This window comes from Musa acuminata, chromosome BXJ1-5 (assembly GCF_036884655.1).
Source record: "Musa acuminata AAA Group cultivar baxijiao chromosome BXJ1-5, Cavendish_Baxijiao_AAA, whole genome shotgun sequence".
NCBI classification, from domain to species: domain Eukaryota; kingdom Viridiplantae; phylum Streptophyta; class Magnoliopsida; order Zingiberales; family Musaceae; genus Musa; species Musa acuminata.
This window is the reverse complement of record NC_088331.1, coordinates 40,062,501-40,083,976: the sequence shown is the minus strand read 5'-3', so window position 1 is coordinate 40,083,976 and position 21,476 is coordinate 40,062,501. Positions and strand designations below refer to the sequence as shown.

The 21,476-nt window shown below is 40.6% G+C and overlaps 4 protein-coding genes and 1 pseudogene across 6 annotated transcripts in view; 3 read left to right on the top strand and 2 right to left on the bottom strand.

Annotated features, from left to right (window-relative positions):
• The first annotated feature begins 669 nt into the window (after positions 1–669).
• Positions 670–3,876, top strand: LOC135674269 (probable metal-nicotianamine transporter YSL12). Of its 3 annotated transcripts, XM_065183963.1 has the most exons (6): positions 670–1,034; positions 1,866–2,029; positions 2,101–2,198; positions 2,267–2,401; positions 2,486–2,675; positions 2,748–3,876. In XM_065183963.1, exons 1-6 carry the CDS (start codon positions 737–739, stop codon positions 3,822–3,824), a joined length of 1,962 nt encoding a protein of 653 aa, XP_065040035.1. In that variant the 5' UTR covers positions 670–736; the 3' UTR covers positions 3,825–3,876. The 3 variants fall into 3 exon arrangements, with proteins under 3 accessions (XP_065040035.1, XP_065040034.1, XP_065040036.1); XM_065183962.1 differs by having other exon boundaries at positions 2,486–3,876; XM_065183964.1 differs by having other exon boundaries at positions 897–1,034; positions 2,147–2,198; positions 2,486–3,876.
• Positions 3,877–4,072: 196 nt separating this feature from the next.
• LOC103985956 (anamorsin homolog) lies at positions 4,073–9,894 on the bottom strand (annotated as a pseudogene).
• A 1,553-nt stretch (positions 9,895–11,447) lies between these two features.
• Positions 11,448–12,823, top strand: LOC135674268 (xyloglucan endotransglucosylase protein 6-like). Its single transcript, XM_065183961.1, has 4 exons — positions 11,448–11,849; positions 11,922–12,022; positions 12,103–12,296; positions 12,376–12,823. Exons 1-4 carry the CDS (start codon positions 11,678–11,680, stop codon positions 12,761–12,763), a joined length of 855 nt encoding a protein of 284 aa, XP_065040033.1. The 5' UTR covers positions 11,448–11,677; the 3' UTR covers positions 12,764–12,823.
• Positions 12,824–13,230: 407 nt separating this feature from the next.
• On the top strand, positions 13,231–15,985 carry LOC103985957 (wall-associated receptor kinase 3). The gene is made up of 3 exons (XM_065183960.1): positions 13,231–14,166; positions 14,369–14,515; positions 14,594–15,985. Exons 1-3 carry the CDS (start codon positions 13,278–13,280, stop codon positions 15,835–15,837), a joined length of 2,280 nt encoding a protein of 759 aa, XP_065040032.1. The 5' UTR covers positions 13,231–13,277; the 3' UTR covers positions 15,838–15,985.
• A 137-nt stretch (positions 15,986–16,122) lies between these two features.
• Positions 16,123–21,476, bottom strand: part of LOC135673963 (ABC transporter C family member 3-like) — a 7,367-nt gene continuing 2,013 nt past the window's right edge. Inside the window, exons 3-6 of the mRNA XM_065183360.1 lie at positions 17,250–17,465; positions 16,581–16,886; positions 16,448–16,483; positions 16,123–16,374 (exon numbers count right to left, since the gene is read on the bottom strand). Coding sequence (XP_065039432.1) covers positions 16,166–16,374; positions 16,448–16,483; positions 16,581–16,886; positions 17,250–17,465 — 767 coding nt within the window. The 3' untranslated portion in view covers positions 16,123–16,165. The remainder of the gene's footprint in view (positions 16,375–16,447; positions 16,484–16,580; positions 16,887–17,249; positions 17,466–21,476) is intronic.

The following is a 21,476-nucleotide window of genomic DNA, read 5'->3' as shown; positions in this document are numbered from 1 at the left end:
TGATTATATATAGAGTTAAATGAGTCCACTATCATTAATTTATGCTCTTAAGTATTTCAGATTAATGATGTATATATATTAAAGTCGTAAAGGACTTACCATAACTATCAATCAGAAAGACTATGAAATCAATTTTAGGTGATTTCCGGCCTCCATTTTTGACTTCTTCAAAATATTTAGATACTGTCCCTTTCATATTCTCTGCATCTCAACACCCAAAAAATGAAAGAAATTAACTAAGATTCAAACCAGATCACAAACAAGTTAAATTAATTCTATGCATTCATGTCTCCTACTCTAGAAGAGGAAAATTTTTCCCCCTTTTGAGTAATAGAATTGATATGGCTAATCCTTCTCCAGATAACATTAAGCCGATCCCCAAGAACAATCCAGCCACCCGACACCTTTCTGATGCACACTGCCGCTGTCTTCCTGACGTCAGCAGACCCGATGTCGACCCAGGATAGTCGCAGATTCCTGGTTGGTGGCTCGGCCGAGGTAGTGACTCCGAGCTGGCAAAAGTTTCGACTAATCCTGCTGACTTCTGTGCGCCCTTTCTTACTGCCAGCCCTCCCAAGTCCAAGTCCAAGGAGTTGTTGCCATTAAACTAGCTTTGATTCTTCGCTTGGGTTTCCCCGTTCAATCTATAAATGGGTCTCACGTGCCTCCACAAAACACAAAACAAGACTCTTCTCCTTCCTCTCCAGAGGGGTACCGGCGGAGGGAGGAGCTGACGATGGAGAAGGAGGAGGGGCAGCAGCCGCCGCCGCCATGGCGGGAGCAGCTGACGGTGCGGGCGATGGTGGTGAGCTTCGCGCTATCGGTGATGTTCAGCGTGATCGTGATGAAGCTGAACCTGACCACCGGCATCATCCCTTCCCTCAACGCCGCCGCCGGCCTCCTCGGCTTCTTCCTGGTCAAGCTCTGGACCAAGGCGCTGGAGCACGTTGGCCTCCTCCGCACCCCCTTCACCCGCCAGGAGAACGCCGTCATCCAGACCTGCGTCATCGCCGCCTACGGCCTCGTCTTCAGCGGTGAGCTCGCCGGATTCTCCTTTTTCTTTCGTTCTTTGAGCAAGAGATGCTGTTTGGAGAATATATTATTGGTGTTTGTTTTATTGCGTGGGGTTGACGTCTTGGATTGCATCACTTTTTGAGGTCGCCTTCTTCTACCTAAAGGAATTTGCGAGGTTAATAAACTAAGTTGAATATGAAAATTTATTTATTATTATTATTTATTACGAGGAAAGAAGACAATAATTTTGATATATATTAAGGAAAAAAAAACCAAAACATTTGTTATTTGTGTATAAGCAACAAGGAATAAGACTCTTCCTTGAGTTAACCTTAATTTTTATATACTTATGATATGGAAGAAGGAAATAAAATTCTCTTGATATTTCTAAACTTTGTTGAAGAGAAATAATAGGAGCACATCCTCTCCAATCAAAATCTTAAAGCATATAGGGTATTTACAAAAAAAACTCAATCCTAATTTTTTTTATATTTTTTTTCTTTGCCTATAAATCTTTTGATATTTGAATTCATTGTCTTATAAATACTTGATTAACTCTGGGCATTTGTTTTTGTTTACTTGATTCATATACACTACCAAGAGCATATATAAGATCATGTTTTGAGCTGCTAATGTAGTCCAATCATATGTTCTTCATATCCATCTGGAATTGCAGCAAAAGGACTATCTTTTGTTTTCTCCTTGTAGGTTTAAAGGATTGTGTTTCTTTGCATAGGATTTCTCTTGCATGAAGCAGATTATGTTCTTGCTTGGCTACCACAGTTGACAATCTACAGGTGGATGGGTTTGACCTACAGTCCATGATAAGACCACATACTTCTTGTGAGCAGGTGGCTTTGGAAACTACCTTTTTGGCATGAGTTCAAAGATCGCCAGCCAAGCCGCAGAAGCAAATGATTCAGATAACATAAAGGACCCAAGCTTAGGATGGATGATAGGATATATGTTCATCATTGGTTTTCTTGGACTGTTCTCTCTTGTTCCCCTCAGAAAGGTGAGTCAGCATCTATCAAATCAAACCCTAAATTCTCTACAAGTTCTTCAAGTTTGAATGCTTGGTTGTAGATACTGATCATCGACTACAAGCTGATCTATCCAAGTGGCACTGCAGCTGCATACCTTATCAATGGCTTCCATACTCCTCAGGGTGAAAAGCAGGCCAAGTAAAGATCTCAACACCTAATCAGACAACTCTCTTCTGCATCTCCACTGAGCCTTTAATGCCTTTCAGGAAACAAGTATGGACACTGGGCAAGTCCCTCATCTGCAGCTTCCTCTGGGGTTTCTTCCAGTGGTTTTACACGGCTGGTGATGCTTGCGGGTTCAAAGCTTTCCCTACGTTCGGTCTCAAAGCTTATGAGAACACGTAACATGCACAGCATTCTTGGAGTGTTTTGAGGTGATTGGACGTAGCTTTCGAGAAACATGCATGACTGTTTTGTTCTCTCAGGTTCTTCTTCGACTTTTCTGCTACGTATGTTGGAGTTGGAATGATTTGCCCGCACATCGTGAATGCATCGTTTCTCCTGGGAGCCATTCTTTCATGGGGAATCATGTGGCCTCTCGTAAGGAATCAAAGAGGAGACTGGTATCCTGCAGATATCCCTTCAACCAGCCTTCAGAGCTTGCAAGGTTACAAGGTAAGAGAAGGAATGCTTTGGGGTGTCGATTGGATGTCATCGTCCCTCTTCTACCCTCTCCTCTTCCTGCAGGTCTTCATAGCCGTCGCCATGATCCTTGGAGATGGCCTCTACAACTTGCTCAAGGTCCTGCGTCGAACGACATCCTCCTTCTTTGCCGCCGTGTGGAGGAGCCCCGAGAGCGTGCTTCCCATCGTCGACGACGACGACCGCCCTGCAGAGAGCCCTCCCGTTTCACCCGACGACCAAAGGCGAGCTGAGGTCTTCCTCAAGGAAGAAATCCCTGGGTGGATTGTGTATGGGGGCTACGCCGCCCTGGCCGTGCTCTCCATTGTCACGCTTCCCCACGTCTTCCCCCCTCTCAAGTGGCACTACATCTTGGTGGCCTACGTGGTCGCCCCTGTCTTGGCCTTCTGCAACGCCTACGGTTGCGGCCTTACAGACTGGAACATGGCCTCCACCTATGGGAAGCTCGCCATCTTCATTTTCGGAGCTTGGGCAGGCGCCTCTCATAGCGGTGTGCTCGCAGGCCTCGCGTCCTGCGGCGTCGTGATGTGCACCGTTTGCACTGCATCGGATCTCATGCAGGACTTCCGGACCGGCTACTTAACAATGTCTTCTCCGAGGTCGATATTCGTGAGCCAAGTCATTGGCATCGCCATGGGCTGCGTGATTGCTCCCTGCGTCTTCTGGCTCTTCTACAATGCCTTCACCGACATCGGCGTCCCTGGCAGTCAATACCCTGCACCTTTTGCTCTCATGTACCGGAACATGGCGATACTAGGAGTCGATGGCTTCTCCTCGCTGCCGAAACACTGCCTCGCTCTCTGCTACTCCTTCTTCGCGCTCGCCATCGCCATCAACCTGGCGAAAGACTTGTCTCCCAAGAAGGTGGCAAGGCTTATACCGATTCCAATGGCAATGGCCATACCGTTCTACATCGGATCGTCCGTCGCGGTAGACATGTCCGTAGGAAGCGTGATACTGTATGTGTGGGCAAAGATCGATCAGGAGGCGGCCGACGCATCTGGTCTGGCAGTGGCGTCTGGCTTGATATGCGGGGATGGGATGTGGAGTCTTCCTCAAGCTGTGCTTGCGCTGGCTCAAGTGCGGCCACCAATGTGCATGCAGTTTGTTCATGGAGAATGAATGAGACAGTCAATTGGAGATGTAGTTAAAATACACAGGAGCTTCATCTGAACTCTGCTAACATTCTTTGAATGCAATACATCTTGTCTTCATATCAACAAGCAACTTGGTGACAGTATGACCAACAACTAGGAAGTTTGTGTAATTGAGACATCATGCCTCTCTCTCCACTAGTCACAACATATTTTCCTAAAACTTGTTTTGAGTTCTTCAAAAACTATCGAACAATATACCATAATACTTGCCACTTAAATATCAGCAGCAAGGAAGTTTGCTGATAGAGACACCTGAAAATTAAAAAGGTAAACAATGAGCATGAAGTTCACCGAAAAGGCAGAAAAAGGAATTTATATCACCATCTCTGAATGCGTGGTCCGGCGAGGGCGGAAGAATTTGGTATTAAACAAGTTCAAGAAACTTTGGTGTCTACCTTTTCGCCGAGTTTGAATGGCGGGAGACCTCTATATGAGCATGTGCTACAGCGGAATGCATCACCGAGACCACACTGCGAAAAAGGATTAACTATCAAAACGAAAACCAAAAGAGTTTTTATGCACATTCAAGATGTTTTAAGAATGTGAACTTTGTTACTTACGTTGCCACATGCTGATTGAGGGTTATTTATCTGCTCTGCAGTGAGACCAAGTTTCAGCACTTCAGCTTCTTCCTCAGCCTGACCACATGTGCAGTTCTTGCAAGCTTTTCTCGTCTTTCCAACTTCACAATCTCCATCTGCATTATATTAATGAATCATAATCAGTCTTTTTCTACTGTTATGTAGCAAAAGGCGGTGCCATTATTGTCAGGTATATGCGACCTTGTGGCAACTGTGGTTTCTTCAAGTCTTCCTCGGTGAAAAGCGTATCTTCGTCGATTAGATCAGTTTCATCATCAATTTGAATCTCTGGAACTGTTTTAGTTGCCTTTTTTTTACGAGGAATGATGAGCCCATTGTCCAAGAAGCCTTTTTGGCCTTGAGCTGTAACAAATTGTCAAAAGTTAACAGCAACAAAGACGGCATAAATATAATCTGAAGGCCATTAGATATTTTCTGAAACCCAGAAAATATATGCAAGCTCAACAAGATTGATCTACTCATGTTGCAACTATGCTGAAATTTCCCAATACCATATTTTGATCAATTTCAAATATGTTAAGGTAATCTATTTTATAGTGGCTTCACATAAATTATATGGCATCCATCAAAAACAAGAGAGGAATGCCTTGTTGAATTTGAAATTGTCAACTTGAAGAAATTGGGACAAGTTACAATATGGCAGAAAATGTAGACTAAAAAACCTACCTATAAACTGTGGATATGATAAGTTGAACATGCAGCAGACAATATTAAGAACACAGCTAAAAGAAAATTCATAATTAAATATCACTATTTTCTTCGAGAACTCATGATAGTTACTATCATGAAGAAGCTGTTGGTCCAGCCCAGGTGGACTTGGACCAGACGATTTGGGCTTGGATCGAATAATTTGAGCCCAAATCTAATCTATTCAAAAAAAGAAGAAAAAAAAAAGAGACCTAAAGAAGAAAAAACACACTAAGGTTTTGAAATTTTTGTTAGATGATTAAATGACTAAATTTTATTGGTTTTGATTCAATTTTTATGTGGAGAATTAATAAATAAGCTCTACAATCCTAATGGTGTCGATTTACGATTTATCCTCTCTGAGATACTTTTATGATATATTCACTTGATGATATCTATATTTTTCTTTTGATGAAATTCATCTATGGTGATGATAATATATTATTATTGAGCCAAGATTTGTATTCTTGATATTATTGTGATTCTTTTGTTATTATGAAGAAGATTTATTGTAAACTTATTATCATTATTGGTGATAGTGAAGGTTTGAAGTTGAGTATGATCTCGTAGTTTTTTTCATAGTGGGTTTTTTTATATAAAAAATTCAGTATCTCACTTTTTGATTGATTCATTATTTTACTATTTATGTTGCTTTTGTTAATATTTACTTTTGATAAAAAAATAATATTTTGGTGAGGAACCTATTTTAATAAAAAAAGAGAAAAAAATTAATTTCAATAGTTTTTCTCAACAAAGTGGTATCAAAGCATTATGTTATTTGATACTAGTTTTTCTTATGTGATTGAAATGAAAGAGTCCAAATTATTCCACTTGAGCCATATAATGAAAGATTTGTTATTTGTATAAGCCCATCAAAGTTAAAGAAAAATCTTCTATAATGAAAGATAAGGAATGGGAGATTCAATATAGAAAAGTTATTACTTATTTTAGAAGATGGATGTATGTAAATTTATATAAGAATATTTCTAATGAAACCAAAGCTAATATTTTTTTTGTAAAAGTTAGAAAATCTCTTTGTAAAAAAGATAGCAGGAAATAGAATTTCTCTCTTAAGAAGGCTTGTTAATTTAAAATATAAAGATGATAGTAATATTATTAAGCACATAAGCTTATTTTAAAATCTTGCTAACAAGTTGGTTGCTATAAAAATGAATATAGATGATGATATACAAGGATTGTTACTTCTTAACTATTTACTAGAAAGTTGAAAAATATATGTGGTGATAATTTTTAACTCTATGCTAGAGGGGACTCTAATAATAGATATGATCAAAGACAGTTTGCTAAATGAAGATGCTAGAAGGAAAGAACAAGAAGAATTTTTTTTCTAGTGCACTTATTATTGAAAAATAAGAAAGACATGGAAGAAGTCATTATAGAAGTCGATATGGTTATAAAGGAAAATCTAAGTTTAGAAGAGATATTAAGTGCTTCCACTATAATAGGTTAGGTCATATGAAGAAAAAGTGTAGGTTTTGGAAGCGAGAACAGAATGAAAGAAAGAAAAATGAGAAAGAGACGAATACAATTATTGCTAAAGGTAATATCGTTATTGTTTGTGATGATGGATGTATTAATCTAGCAGCTCTGGATAGTAACTAGGTAATTGGCTCTAGCGCTTTATTCCATATTACTTCTCATTGTGATTTTTTTAGATCTTACACTACTAGTGATTTTAGCAATATCAAAATAGAAAATAGTGGTATATCTAAGATTATTAGTATTGAAGATGTTTACTTAGAGACCAGTACTAGGAACCAATTGATACTCAAATATGTTAGACAAGTTCTAGATATTCGTCTTAATTTGATATCTGTAGATAAACTTGATGATAAAGGGTTTATATACTTTTTTGGTGAAAACAAATAGAAGTTCACTAAAGATTCTCTAGTTATAACGAGAGAAAAGAAAGTAATCTCTTTCTATGTCATGGAAGCTAAGCTATGCAAAGGGGATATTGATATAATTTAAAAATGTGAAAGTTTAGATCTTTGGCATAAGAGGCTTGATCATGTCAACAAGAAGATACTTCAAACTCTTATTAGAAAGTAGATCTTATCGGAGTTGCAAGGTACATCTCTTAAATCTTATGATCAATGCTCAGTTGGAAAAACACATAGAGTTACATTTCATACTCATCCATCATCTAGAAGATCAAATATTGTTGATTTGGTTTATATTTATGTTCGTACGATGTAAACTAGAACTCTTAAAGATTTTATTTATTTTGTTACTTTTATTGATGACCATTCTAGAAAAGTTTAATAATTTATTTTGAAATCTAAAGATAAGGTACTCAATATTTTCAAAGAGTTTCATATTAGTGTTAATAAAAAAAAAAAGAAAGCTAAAGTGTTTTTGAGCAAATAATGGTAACGAGTATAGGGGTCTTTTTGATAATTATTATAGGTTCTATAATATTAAGCTTAAGAAAACAGTTCCTAAAACTTCTTAGCAAAATGGTATGGCAAAAAGGATGAACAAAATTATTGAAAAAAGAATTAGATGTATATTTTTCCATGCCAAATTACCTAAGTCATTTTAGGGGGAGGCTATGAGAACTATAGTTGACTTGATAAATCTTTTTCCATTAATTCATCTGAAAGGTGATGTTCCAGAGTATAAAAAAGGAAAGATGAATCTTATGATTATTTAAGAGTCTTTAGGTGTAAATTATTTGTTTATATTCCCAAAGATAAGAAGTCCAAAACTTGATAATAAGGCAAAAGCATATATTTTCTTGGAGTATAGGCATGAAGAGTTTGGATACATATTATGAGATCCAGTGAATAAGAAGATTATTAGAAGTAAATATGTTATATTTTTTGAAGATTAAATGTTTAATGATGGTGATAATGTTGAGAAGCCAAAAACCTTTATTTATATCCCTTGGTGTTTGGGTTTAGTTCCTCCATCTATAGTTCATAATGATTATAAGGGAGATAAATAAGAAGATTATGGTGAGAATATAAGTGATGATGTTTCTACAGTTGATGTTGAATCAACTGAATAATTTGAGCTAGTACCTCCGCCACTAGTTAGATTCCATTGAGAAAATCCACAAGAGAGTGATAATCATCTATAAGATATCCTTCAAATGAGTATGCTATACTTACTGATAGGGAAGAGCTAGAAACTTACCAAAAATTATTTTATATTAGCATAAGAATGAGTAGGTTAAAGTCATGCAAGAAGAGATGAGATTCTTGCTTGAGAACCACATCTATGACTTAGTAAAGTTGCATAAAGGGAAGAAAATTCTCAAGAATGAATATTTTTATAAATTAAAAATTAAAAATAATAGCTCAGAACAAAGATACAATGTACGACTAGTTGTGAAAGGATTTAGTTAGAAGAAATATATTAACTTTGAAGAAACATTTTCTCATGTAGGAAAAATATCCTTTATCCAAGTTATTCTTGGTTTGGCTACCCGCTTGAACTTAGAAGTTGAGTAGCTTAATGTGAAAACTATATTTCTTCATGGTGACATAGAAGTAAAAATTTACATGGAGTAATCAAGAGGTTTCAAAGTCAACTAAAAGGAAAATCTAATGTGTAAGCTTTAAAAAAATTTATACGGACTCAAACTAGCACATAGACAATGGTACAAGAAGTTTGATTCCTTATGATGAGCTAAGGGTATAATAGAACCACATCTGATCATTGTATGTTTACAAAGAAATTTTCATATAATGATTTCATTATTCTCCAACTATATATTGATGATATGCTGATTGTTGACCATGATGCTAATAAAATTGAAGCTTAAAATAGAGCTAAGTAAGTCTTTTGCCACGAAAGACTTAGATCAACGAAACAAATAATTGATATGAAGATTCTTCTTGATAGAAAGAATGAGAATATTTGGATATTTCAGAAGACTTACATTAAAAAGATTCTTGAAAAATTCAACATGCATAAAACCAAGGTAATTTGTTCTCCGCTTGTAAGTTATTTCAAGCTTAGTTTCAAATAATGACTTATAAGTGAGAAAGAAAAAAAAGAAATGTCTAGAGTACCTAACTCATCCAACTGGCTCATGTAGTTAGAGTTGTTAGTCGATTGTTCTCTAATCCTAGTAAGGAACATTGGACAGTAGTAAAATAGATATTAAGATATCTAAGAGGTGCTTCTATGTTTATATTTTGGCAATGGTAAATGATAAAGGCAAAAATGGCGACGTGACGCGCCGCGACGTCAGCCACGCCAGGTGGACGCACTGCCCGAGGAAGCAAGCATTAATGCCGACCTGATGTGCGCCAACGTCACCAGCTCTCAGCCAACAACCTCAGCATTTGACTCCGTGCACTCGACCAAGGCAAAGGAGCACGTCGACCGAGGCGTGCCCATACCCTACGGTAGCTCGGTTCTCCACGCAACCCCAATGGCAATGTCAGACGCCACGAGAGGTACTGTCCTGCCCCTGCAAGCAGCCACATCAGGTAACATCAAACTCATCTATAAATACCTCAGAGTTCTAAATGAACTGGGGGGAACACAAAGACAAGCACAACACACTTGGAGGCATCTCTTCCTCCAAAACCTCTCCACATCGCTAACTCGATCGTCGGAGGGGTCGGGCCGAGCTCCCGGCCCGACCTGTGTGCAGGTGCGAGACGGTGTCGCCTCTTCTCGGCGCTGCGGTGGAGCTTCCTCCCGACCCGAACCACCGTGCTCAGCCGTCGGGAGACCTCGAGGGACGTCGCCCGAGATCCCCGACATCCGGACCCCCGAACCAAGCCGCGTCGGCCCCGAGGCCACGGCTTAAACAGATGCCCTCTGCATCAGTAAACATGTGCTAGAGGGGTACATAAATATAAACATGACAAATGATATTGATTCTATGAAATCCACTTTGGGGTTCTTGATGATATTTACAAAGGGAGCAATCTCTTAGTAGTCTAAGTTTGTTGCTCTATCAACCATATAAGCAAAATATATAACAATTATTGAAACTTACAAGGAAACCTTATGGATGAAAAATTTTCTACAAGACTTAAGCTTGAAAAAGGAGGGATATACTATTTATTATGACAGTCAGAGTGTCATTCACCTCTCTACGAATTCAACATATCATTATAGATCCAAGCATATTGACATAAGATATCATTTAATTCGTGTTATACTTGAGATGAAAGAATTACACTTAGAAAAAATATATATTAATAAGAATGGATTAGACATGTTGACAAAATCTTTACCTAAGGAGATGCTTGAAGTATGTAAATAAAGAACATGCTTAATACAGCCAATCATATGAGTTGGAGAGGGAGAATTATTAGATCCAGCCCATAGGTGCGCTTGGACCGAACGATTTAGGCATTGAGCTCAAATATGATCTATTAAAAAGAAAAGAAATGGAAAGAAAAGTAAGAACAGAAGAGAACCCCTCGAGAATGGAGAGAAAAAGCTAGGATTTTGAGGTTTTTATTCGGTAGTTAAACTTAGTTGATTTTGACCTAAATTTTAGTTGATTTTGATCTAAATTAAATCTTTCTTTTAATAAAATCTGATGATGATGATGATATATTATTATTGAGCCAAGATCTATATTCTTGATATTATTATAATCTTCTTATTATTCTGGAGGAGACTTATTATAAACCTATTATTATTATTGGTGATAGTGAAGGTTCAAAGTGGACTATGATTTTTTTGAGTTTTTCATATAAAAAATTTGATCTCACTTTATGATTAATTTTATTATTATACTATTTATATTATTTTATATTAATATTTATTTATTTTATAATAAATTAATATTTTGATGAAAACTTATTTTAATACACAAAGAGGAAAAGAAATATTTTCTTTGGCCACAAAAGCAGATTCAAAAGACAGCCTATGGCAATGGGTACGGGTGTTCTTACTCGTTTGTTCTTCGTATGCTTCCAGCAAAAGCTACCGGTTCACTCCACAAATAGTTCATGGATCTCATAAACCATTGTGTCCTAATTTACTTCTTTTTCTTATTTTAAGAGAACATTCAATTGTTATCTCTAGAATTCCTCACATCCACTCATGGACTTTCCTTGCTGGCCTGCCACACGCTTTACCTTTGTGTTTCTGCACCAACCTGTGCATGATACATCAACTTTATACATGTTTATCACACAAACAAACAAATTAGGGACTGATTGATTGATACATCCATTGCATTTTTTTATCAATAAATTCTACATATCGCCCATCACCTACTTCTTGAGCAAGGGGGACCAACATTAGAAATCCTCTTCTCCATTGCCTTTCTGCTTAAAGGTGATCACAAGCTTAATTCAAATGCAAAGCTACTTGCAAAAGCGGAGGATACATAGAAATCGAAGTACTTCCAGAGATCATTCTTTAAGCTACAATTAGATCCATCATGACACCACTTCAATATGTGAGCTGCAATGGTGGAGTACAGGTTTACACACCACCAATCTAAGTGGGAAGAGTTAAACTGAGCCATTTCATCATCCCCAGCTATAAAGTGCCTCACTGCCTCTTCCGGAAGACCACAGAAATGGGGTGGTCGAAGGTCAGCAGAACTATTCTCTGTTGCCTGTGTCTTGGGGCGCTGCTGACCTCAGTGAGCTCTGCCGACTTCGGTGACCTCTTCCAGCCTTACTGGGCGGCAGATCACATAGTGGCCATGGATGGAGAGCCACTTAAGCTCACTCTCGACAACACCTCAGGTTAGCTTTCGCTCTGCCTCAGTTTCACTCATGACTTGAGGTTCTCATCAACCTTGGCTGCTGTTGATCAAGGATGTGGGTTTGGGTCCAAGAAGAAGTACCTCTTCGGCCAAACCAGCATGCAGATAAAGCTCGTCGAAGGCGACTCGGCCGGCACGGTGACTGCCTTCTACGTATGTTCTTTAGTTCTCCTAAGCCCACCCATGATGTGTTTTCTTGGTTACTGCGATGAGGATTTGTTGCATGCCGACAGATGTCATCCGATGGCCCAAACCACAACGAGCTGGACTTCGAGTTCCTCGGCAATGTCACAGGCGAGCCGTACTTGGTGCAGACCAACGTCTACGTCAACGGCACCGGCAACCGGGAGCAGCGCCACTCTCTATGGTTCGATCCGACAGCCGACTTCCACACCTACTCCATCCTGTGGAACCGCTACCACATCAGGTGAGGAACTCGAGCACCCGATCCGGATCGTTCCTTCTAGGATACTCATCATCCTCGTGTCCACATCGGACATTTCCAGGTTTCTCGTCGACGGCGTTCCGATACGTATGTTCGCTAACAAAGAGGCCGCTGGCGTCTTGTACCCCAAGGACCAGGCCATGGGAGTGTACGCGTCGGTGTGGAACGCCGACGACTGGGCGACGCAGGGCGGGCGAGTGAAGACCAACTGGAGCCACGCGCCGTTCGTGACGGCCTTCCGGGGCTACGAGATCGACGCGTGCGAGGCGGAGGAGGCGACGGGCGGGTGCGCCGGCGGTGGGGTGTTCTGGTGGGACGCGCCGGCGATGAGCGGGCTCAGCCCGCATCAGCGGCGCCAGCTCAGGTGGGTGCAGAGGAGGCACCTGGTGTACGACTACTGTAAGGATAGGCCCAGGTTCCATGAGATGCCTGGGGAATGCTTGAGCTGACCATGTCGCAGTCTTACACTGCCTGCCAAATGAACAATGGAGTTGCAGTCTCTTCGCTCATGCAATTGGTCTGCAACATCTCCCTGGAATTGCACATTGCACCTCACTTAATTGTACCTGTTTTACTTTCTCATGTTAAGAATTTGAGATAAGAATCCAATGAAAAATCAAATTCTAATACATAATGGTGTCTTTTCGAGTGTGAATTCTTAGTGGAATTATAAGGACGTGTTTGACCAACCGAAGTCCCAAATCTTACTCTTGAGAAGCGTGAAAGAAGTGGTCTCCGGTTCCTCCCTTGAGTCGTGTTGTGAAGGGCATGACGTATATAAGCTGTGTTGAATGGTCAACGGCGGGCGAAGGGGTCGTTGCTCGACCGACACTGCGGAATGCGTTTGAAAATTCTATGATGTGAAATCGATGTGGTTGACCAATTGATTGCTTATCAGTAGCTCTGCTCACTGCATCATGGATCAAAAGCTCTTAGGGAAGAGAGAGAGAGAGAGAGAGAGAGATGAGGGGATCACTTATTTTGCTGCTGCTGATCTCGATGGTGATGGCGGGAGCTGCATCGGCATCCACCGAACACGATACCACCATTCCCCTCTTCGCCGATTGCACAGAAAGCTGCGGGGCCATGGTCATCCCCTACCCTTTTGGCATAGCGGGAAAGTACAGCTGCTCCAGGCCAGGCTTCAGCTTCGTCTGCAACTACAGCTCCGATCCCCCCACGCTCCTCTTGGCCGACGGCGTAACCCAGGTGATCGGCGTGTCACTGGACAACCACACCATCAGCGTGAGATTCAGCATCGCCGCCATGAGCGCCAACGAGGACTCCCTCTTCACCTCGTGGACATCCCCTCCAGGGGCACCGTACGCCATGTCACCGACCTCCGTCACGATGACGGTCGTCGGCTGTAGCGCCACGGCCTACCTGCTGGACCTCGGCACCAACAAGATCATCGGCAGCTGCATCACCGACTGCTCCGACAGGGAAATGGAGGCCATGGAGGGGGCGGCTTGCAGCGGCATCGGCTGTTGCCAGGCCACCTTCCTTTCGCCGGTGAGGTCGTTCGCGATCAATCTCACCCGCCATGACCGGCAGTCCGGTGTAGCCTCCAGCGTCAAGGCCTTCGTGTCCAGCGCCCAAGCTGTATACAGGTTCAGGAAGGAGGACCTTTTCACGAAAGACACCGTCACAGGTTACACGATGGCAGTCGCCGTCCTGGAGTGGGCGTTCATCGAGCAATCTTCCTGCGAGGATGCCGCCAAGAACACCACGACTTACGCGTGCCTCAGCACCAACAGTGTTTGCTCCAACACCAAAACGAAGGGTCTTGGATACTACTGTGAGTGCTCCTCCGGTTTCGAGGGCAATCCTTACATCTCTGGCGGCTGCCTAGGTAACATCACCTGCTGCACTATTAAGCCTCTCTCTCTCTCTCTCTCATGTGAAATCCATTAGATGAATGATCACATGGATAAGCCAGCTGTGGATCTTTAATCTGACTGGATCCGATCGACAACATATAGATTCTCTGCGACTCCCTCAAACCTAGCAAAGATTTCTTGTTTTCTGATGCTTATTCTGTGACGTCTTGCTAGATATTGATGAGTGCGCATACCCAGAGAAGTACTCCTGCACTGGGATTTGCGTCAACTACGTTGGTGGCTACACTTGCTGTCCACCAGGATCACATGTCGATTCCAGACTCAGCTGCGTTCCCCCAAAAAGCCAAACGATTATAATGGGTAATTAATCGATCCACACAAACTACTTCGATCGCTTTATTGATTTACCACAGACTTAATCTCCATTGTAATTTTCAGGTGTCGTCATTGGCGTTAGCATTGGCTTCGGCCTCCTGCTGATGCTCCTATGTGCAGTCATCCTCAACCGGAGGCTGAAGGAAATGAAACTGAAGAAGTTGAAGGAGCGATACTTCCATCAAAACCATGGCTTGCTATTGCGGAGACTGATCGCGACCGACGATGTTAATGCCGAGAGGACCAAGATTTTTCCCCTGGAAGAACTAGAGAAAGCCACCAACAGCTTCGACCCCGCACGAATCCTGGGGCATGGAGGCCACGGCACGGTTTACAAAGGAATTCTGTCGGATCAGCGCGTGGTTGCCATTAAGAAGTCCAAGATCGTGATTCAGAGAGAGATCGACCAGTTCATAAATGAGGTCGCGATTCTTTCTCAGATCAACCACAGGAACATCGTAAAGCTCTACGGATGCTGTTTAGAGACGGAAGTGCCGCTATTGGTGTACGAGTTCATCACGAATGGAACTCTCGCTGATCATCTCCACGTCGAAGATCGTTCCTCCTCTCTGTCATGGAAAGACCGCCTAAGGATCGCCGTGGAGACCGTAGGAGCGCTTGCTTATTTGCACTCTGCTGCTTCCATTTCCGTATTCCATAGAGATGTTAAGTCATCCAATGTGCTCTTGGATGACACTTATACCGCAAAGGTATCGGACTTTGGAGCTTCAAGGACTGTTCCAGTGGATCAAACGCACGTCGTCACAGGGATACAGGGCACCCATGGCTACTTGGACCCCGAGTACTACCACACAGGCCAGCTAACAGAGAAGAGTGATGTGTACAGTCTCGGAGTCATTCTTGTGGAGCTCTTAACAGGTTTCATGCCGGTCTCCCTCACTAGATTCGGGGACAGGAATTTGGCCATGTACTTCATCTGGGCACTGAAATCAAATCGTGTGTCGGATGTATTGGAGGCTCGGATCAAGGAGGAGGCGATGGAGGAAGAGCTCGAGGAAATGGTGGGGCTTGCAGAGGAGTGCCTAAGGTTGAAAGGAGCAGAGAGGCCTACCATGAAAGAAGTAGAGATCAGGCTGCAAGGCTTGAGAAGGCGCAAGAAGAAGGAACAAGTACAGTTGACTCATCATCAGAGTGAAGAAGCTGAGCCTCAACTCTGCGATCCGTATGGTGCTTGTCGTCACCAACGATCTCTTGATGGCAATTTAGCTGACACAGCAATCCAGGATACATCTAGGCGACACAGTTTGGAGGAGGAATTCATGTTGTCACTGAACTATCCGCGTTAGAATTCTCTACCTGAATCCATGCTATTCTCCAGGAATTACATCACGGTAAGGTAGAACAGAGATAGATTCGCACAATACCTTAATCCATGCTATTCTATCACTTCTTTAGCCTAAAGAAATCTGTACGTATTTCGAAAAAATTTTCGCAAACAAGGATGATTCATTCTGTAACAATCCTGTCGGACTATCATGTTCCACAATGATGCCTGCTCAAGAACAAGCTCAAATCAGATACTGTCATTGATGCGGAAGCAAAACAAGAGAGAAAAAGACTAATCAATTTCATCACACCAACCATTATCAAGCAACAAGGTTACATTGATGTCGATCACAGAAGTGTAATCCGATGAGCTACTGTTACGACGGTTGATCCCACGAACTGCTGCCGCAGAGTCCTCTGGATTATGCTGTCGGTAGCAGTATCCACTGAGGCAGTTGCTTCATCAAAAACCAGTATCTTGGTCTTTCTCAAGACCACCCTACCTAAACAGACAAGCTGGCGTTGACCAACACTCCAGTTCTCTCCATTCTCAGTCACTGCAAGTCAAGCTGGTCATCAAACACAACTGATGATTCAAACGTACGGACAGATCCATGCTATATCTATTACCTTCAGAGTCGAGCTTCAATTGCTTCCTCCTAATCTCTTCTCCAAGTCGACAGCAATCCAATCCCAAAACAGCAAAAGAGAAGACGAATAATTTAGGAATGAGAACCAAAACGAAATTGTTCTATTGACGCACCTTCCATATCTGTTAATTTGTGTACTCTTCGAGTGGATCTACATTCTTGCGCAGGGTTCCCTTTGAACATTATTGGATCCTGTGGGATGATGCTCAATCTGGATCTCAGGTCATGCAATCCAATGGTTGAAATGTCAGTGCCATCTATGAATATGTGAGCGACAGTAGGATCGATTATACGAAAGATTGTTTGTATCAGGGTGGGTTTTCCACTGCCTGTCCTGCTGACAATCCCGGTCTTCTTCCTCCAGGAAATCTGCAAGTGAGACCCCTTAACACAAGAGGCATGTGCAGGCTGTAACAAACCTGCACCAAAATGATCAGTGCTTCAAGAACAATGAATCATTAGGATTTGGCAGCAATTTTCAAGATACCAGTAGAGAAACATTAGATACAAGAGATATTTGGTCCTTGCAATTACCTTTGCATTTCAATTCTGACCTTGGGCATGAACAGTATTTGTTTCCTTGGATGTTTGTTCACCTATATAACAACTAGAGTACAGAAATATACAACCAAGAGGATTTAAACTTAAAATTGCTGATGAAATCACATGTACAGACAATAAAAAATAACAATCAACAGATGCAATATATAGTAATAAATAGAAACAAAATGTATAATTTTACAGAGAGATATGTGAAGAACTCATTGAAAGGGTAGAACAACCTGCAAGTTCAGAATGTTTTATTTCCCCCCTTGAAGGCCAGCTATGATGAGGTCTGTTCTCATTTAGGATGAGTGGTGGTTCACATGGATTGCTTGTATACTGAAGTAGTCTCTCCACAGATATAATTTCATTCTCAAGATTGCACAAAAACCATATGATAGATGTCTGTAGAGCATTCAGATAAAGCCCATATGGCACTGCAAGACAAGCAATACCTAAAACAGAAGACAAAAAAAGGGTGTAAAATGATGGATACTATGACTGACTTATTTCCGTGAATCAGTAGACAGCAATGAGGACTCGTATGAAGACAAATGAGTCTGGGCCTCAACTCTAGATGATTGTACTACTGCAAATAGTATTATGCTAACCACCTATTGAGAGAGACTGTTTAACTCATACAGCATAACTGGCCTAGCTGGAAGGTGATATGGAAAGTTAATGTTTAACCAAAGATCAAAATATTCTTTTGGAAGATGTGTTGGAGCAGACTTTTGATTCGGGCTCTTTGCCCTTTCTCTTTTAGGCTCTGGCTAATTTTACTTAATAGATTCTACTCTTTCCTTAAAAGAAAAAAATATTACAATGCAGGAGACTGCTAAGGCCATCAGTGAAGCAAGTGCCATGATAGGATATAAGATCAACAAAGCCAACATAACTTGCACAGGGAGCAGCCATGATCATACATAGACCAAATGAAGAAATCGATCCTCTCAGCATTGACGCTCATGTAATTGATTATTTCTGCACTTTTACTTGAGTTACTAGCGTGTAAGACCCTTTTGGAAGACCATAGCAATAAGTGAAGCCTTAAACTTGATCCCAACCAATTGCAATCTGAAAATATAATGCTCGTCATAGAGACCCTCAACAAGCTTCGATAGAATGAAGGCCAAAACCAAATGGTACCCTTCATTAGCAAATCGTCGATCACTATTAAGGCATCGAATGAAATGATTAATGAGATAGTGACCAATATAGGAAGCCAAAGCTGATACAAGTGTGAGGAGAGCTGACAACACAATTTTGGCTTCCAAGCAGAGAAGATTAGTGTTAGTTTGGCAAGTCCCACGTAGTCCCACATCAGGAAAATCAAGTTTGGTGTCTCCTGTTTAAACTATAAATAAGGGTCTAGACTTTGAAGTCAGATGTATCACAAGAAAAACCTAAGTATTTGCTTTGGTTTAAGTCCACACTCAGTTAAATAATTTGAGCTTAAAGTTTGGGTTTTTCTTGTTTAATATTTTCGGGTGTTTTATGACCTAGGAACATCTTCCTAAGACATTTGTAATTGTCTCTCTTTTTATAGTAGTAATTTGCTTCGCTCCTCCTTCATCCGTGGATGTAGGTCAATTGATCGAACCACGTAAATTTGATGTTCTTATCTCTTTTTATGTTTATGCTTTATCGTCTTTATTGGGTTGCCAAATTACCCTATGGTAAATTCTTGGGGCCAGCTCTAACAAACTGGTATCATAGCATGGTTTCGGTATCTTTTGGCAACAGTGACAATAACAAAGATCGTTGTCGAGATATTCGATAGAAATATCAACTTCGGCATGTGGCAACTCAAGATCTTGCGGGTATGGATAAGAAGGCATGATTAAGCATTATTCTAAATCTCTCAGATGAGATTTTACGGGAGGTAGCTACGGAGACTATGACTAAGAGCATGTGGGACAAGCTTAAAGCCTTGTATATGAAGAGGACAGTGGAGAATCGTCTCTACTTGAAGCAAAGTTTGTATATGCTTCGGATGACTGAAGGTACATCTATACTCTCATATCTTGATAAATTTGATTCTTTGGTTATGAATTTGGAGAATATAGATGCAAAAATTGATGATGAGGATAAGACCCTGTTACTTTTGTGTTCTCTTCCCCAATCTTTTAAGCATTTCTGTAATACTATGATTTATGGAAAAGAAACAATTTCGTATCATGAAATTAAATCTGCACTAAAATCTAAGGAGCAGATAGACAGGGATATCACTAGGGAAAGTAGAGGGAATCAGGCCGAGGGTTTGGTTGTTAGGGGTAGAATGGATAAAAGAAAATTTGATAGTAGTAGATCTAAATCTAGATCTAAATCCAAACACAGAAATTTGGAATACAAATATTGTCATAAAATGAGGCACATTAAGACTGATTGCTTTAAATTGAAAAATAAATTAAAGCAAAAGGGAAAAATTGTTGAGAAAACTACTAAGTCCGCTGAAGCTAGTGTAGCAGTTGATGAGAATGTTGGAAATATTTTCTTTACTTCTGATGAAAGGACAAAGTCTAAAAATGAATAGATTTTAGATTCGAGTTATTCTTATTACATGTGTCTCAATAGAGATTTGTTTTCAACATATGAATCTTGTAATGGTGGAATTGTTTTGATGGACAATAATGCCGCATGTGATGTTGTTGGTAGAGGCACAATCCGAATTAAAATGCATGATGGTATTGTGAGGACGCTCACTAATGTTAGACATGTTCCTGATTTAAAAAAGAATAACATCTCTTTAGGCACCCTAGAGGCTCTTTGTGTAAATACACAACTGAAGGTGGAGTTATGAAAGTTTCTAGAAGTACCATTGTTGTTATGAAAGCTTATAGGTTTGGTAGCTTATATATTTTGTAGAGAACTACTATCACAGGCTCGGTTGCAGTCTCGTCATCATCATTGTCTGATTCTGACATCACCAAATTATGACATATGCGTTTGGGTCATATGAGCGAAAAATGTTTGAGCATATTGAGTAAAAGGGGTCTACTTTGCGGATATAGTACTGGGCCACTGGATTTTTGTGAACACTGGATTTTTGGAAAGCAGAAAAGAGTCAGCTTCAAACCTCCGGCAGTTCACAAAACGAAAGGTACTCTTGACTATATTCATTCAGACCTTTGGGGTCCAGCTCGTGTTCAGTCTAAGGGTGGTGCTAGGTATATGTTGACTTTCATTGACGATTATTCTAGGAAAGTTTGAGTTTATTTTCTGAAGCATAAACATGATGTTTTTCTAACCTTTAAACAATAAAAGGCTTTGATTGAGAAGCAAACATGTAAATAGATTAAGCGGCTTTGAATAGATAATGGCATGAAATTTTGTGAAGGTGACTTTGATGAATTCTGCAAAAATGAAGGAATTGTTCGGCATCGCACTGTTAGGATGATGCCTCAGCAAAATGGCGTGGCCGAACGTATAAACAAAACACTCTTGGAGAGAGCAAGGTATATGATCTCAAATGCAGGATTGACAAAGGACATTTAAGTAGAGGCGATTAATATGACCTGTTACGTTGTCAACCGCGCTCCTTCTGCAGCACTTAATTTTAAAACTCCGGAGGAAGTTTAGTTAGGTATTCCTACTGATTACTCTGATTTAAAAATTTTTGGGTGTCCAGCATACATGCATGTAAATGAAGAAAAATTAGAACCTCGAGCTAAAAAGTACATTTTCCTTGGGTATGCTTCTGGGGTGAAAGGATACAGATTATGGTATTCTGATCCCAAATCCCCAAAATTTGTAATCAAAAGAGATGTTACTTTTGATGAATTATCTATGTTATCTTCCAAAGAGGAATCTACTAGTTGTACAAATGATAGTGCGCAGAAGCAGGTGGAGCTTGAGATTAGTAGTTCTGATTCTTTTCAATCGAACTCTTCTACTCAAAGAATGCCAGTAGATGGTCTCGAGTCTACTAACGAAGATGATCCAGAGGAAGAGCAATATTCCATAACCAAGGATAGACCACAAAGAGATATTCGACCACCACAAAGATATGCAAATTTGGTTGCATATGCTTTGTTTGTTGCAGAAGAAACAAGTGAAGTTGGTGAGCCTACTACCTACTCAGATGCAGTTTCTTGTGGTAATTCCGCTAAGTGGTTTATTGCGATGAATGAAGAAATTGAGTCTCTCCATCAGAATAAAACTTGGGATCTTGTGAAGCCGCCTTTGTGTAAGAAAATTGTTAGATACAAATGGGTCTTCAAAAGGAAGGAAGGTATTCCAAGGGTTGAAGATGCAAGATATAAAGCACGATTGGTTGCAAAGGGCCATAGTCAGGTACATGGTGTTGATTTTTATGACGTATTTTCACCTATTATTAAACATAGCTCTATTCGTGTTTTGCTTGCTTTAGTTGCCATGTATGATTTGAAATTGAAGCAACTTGATGTCAAGACAACTTTCTTACATGGTGAACTTGAAGAACAAATTTACATTGAACAACTTCA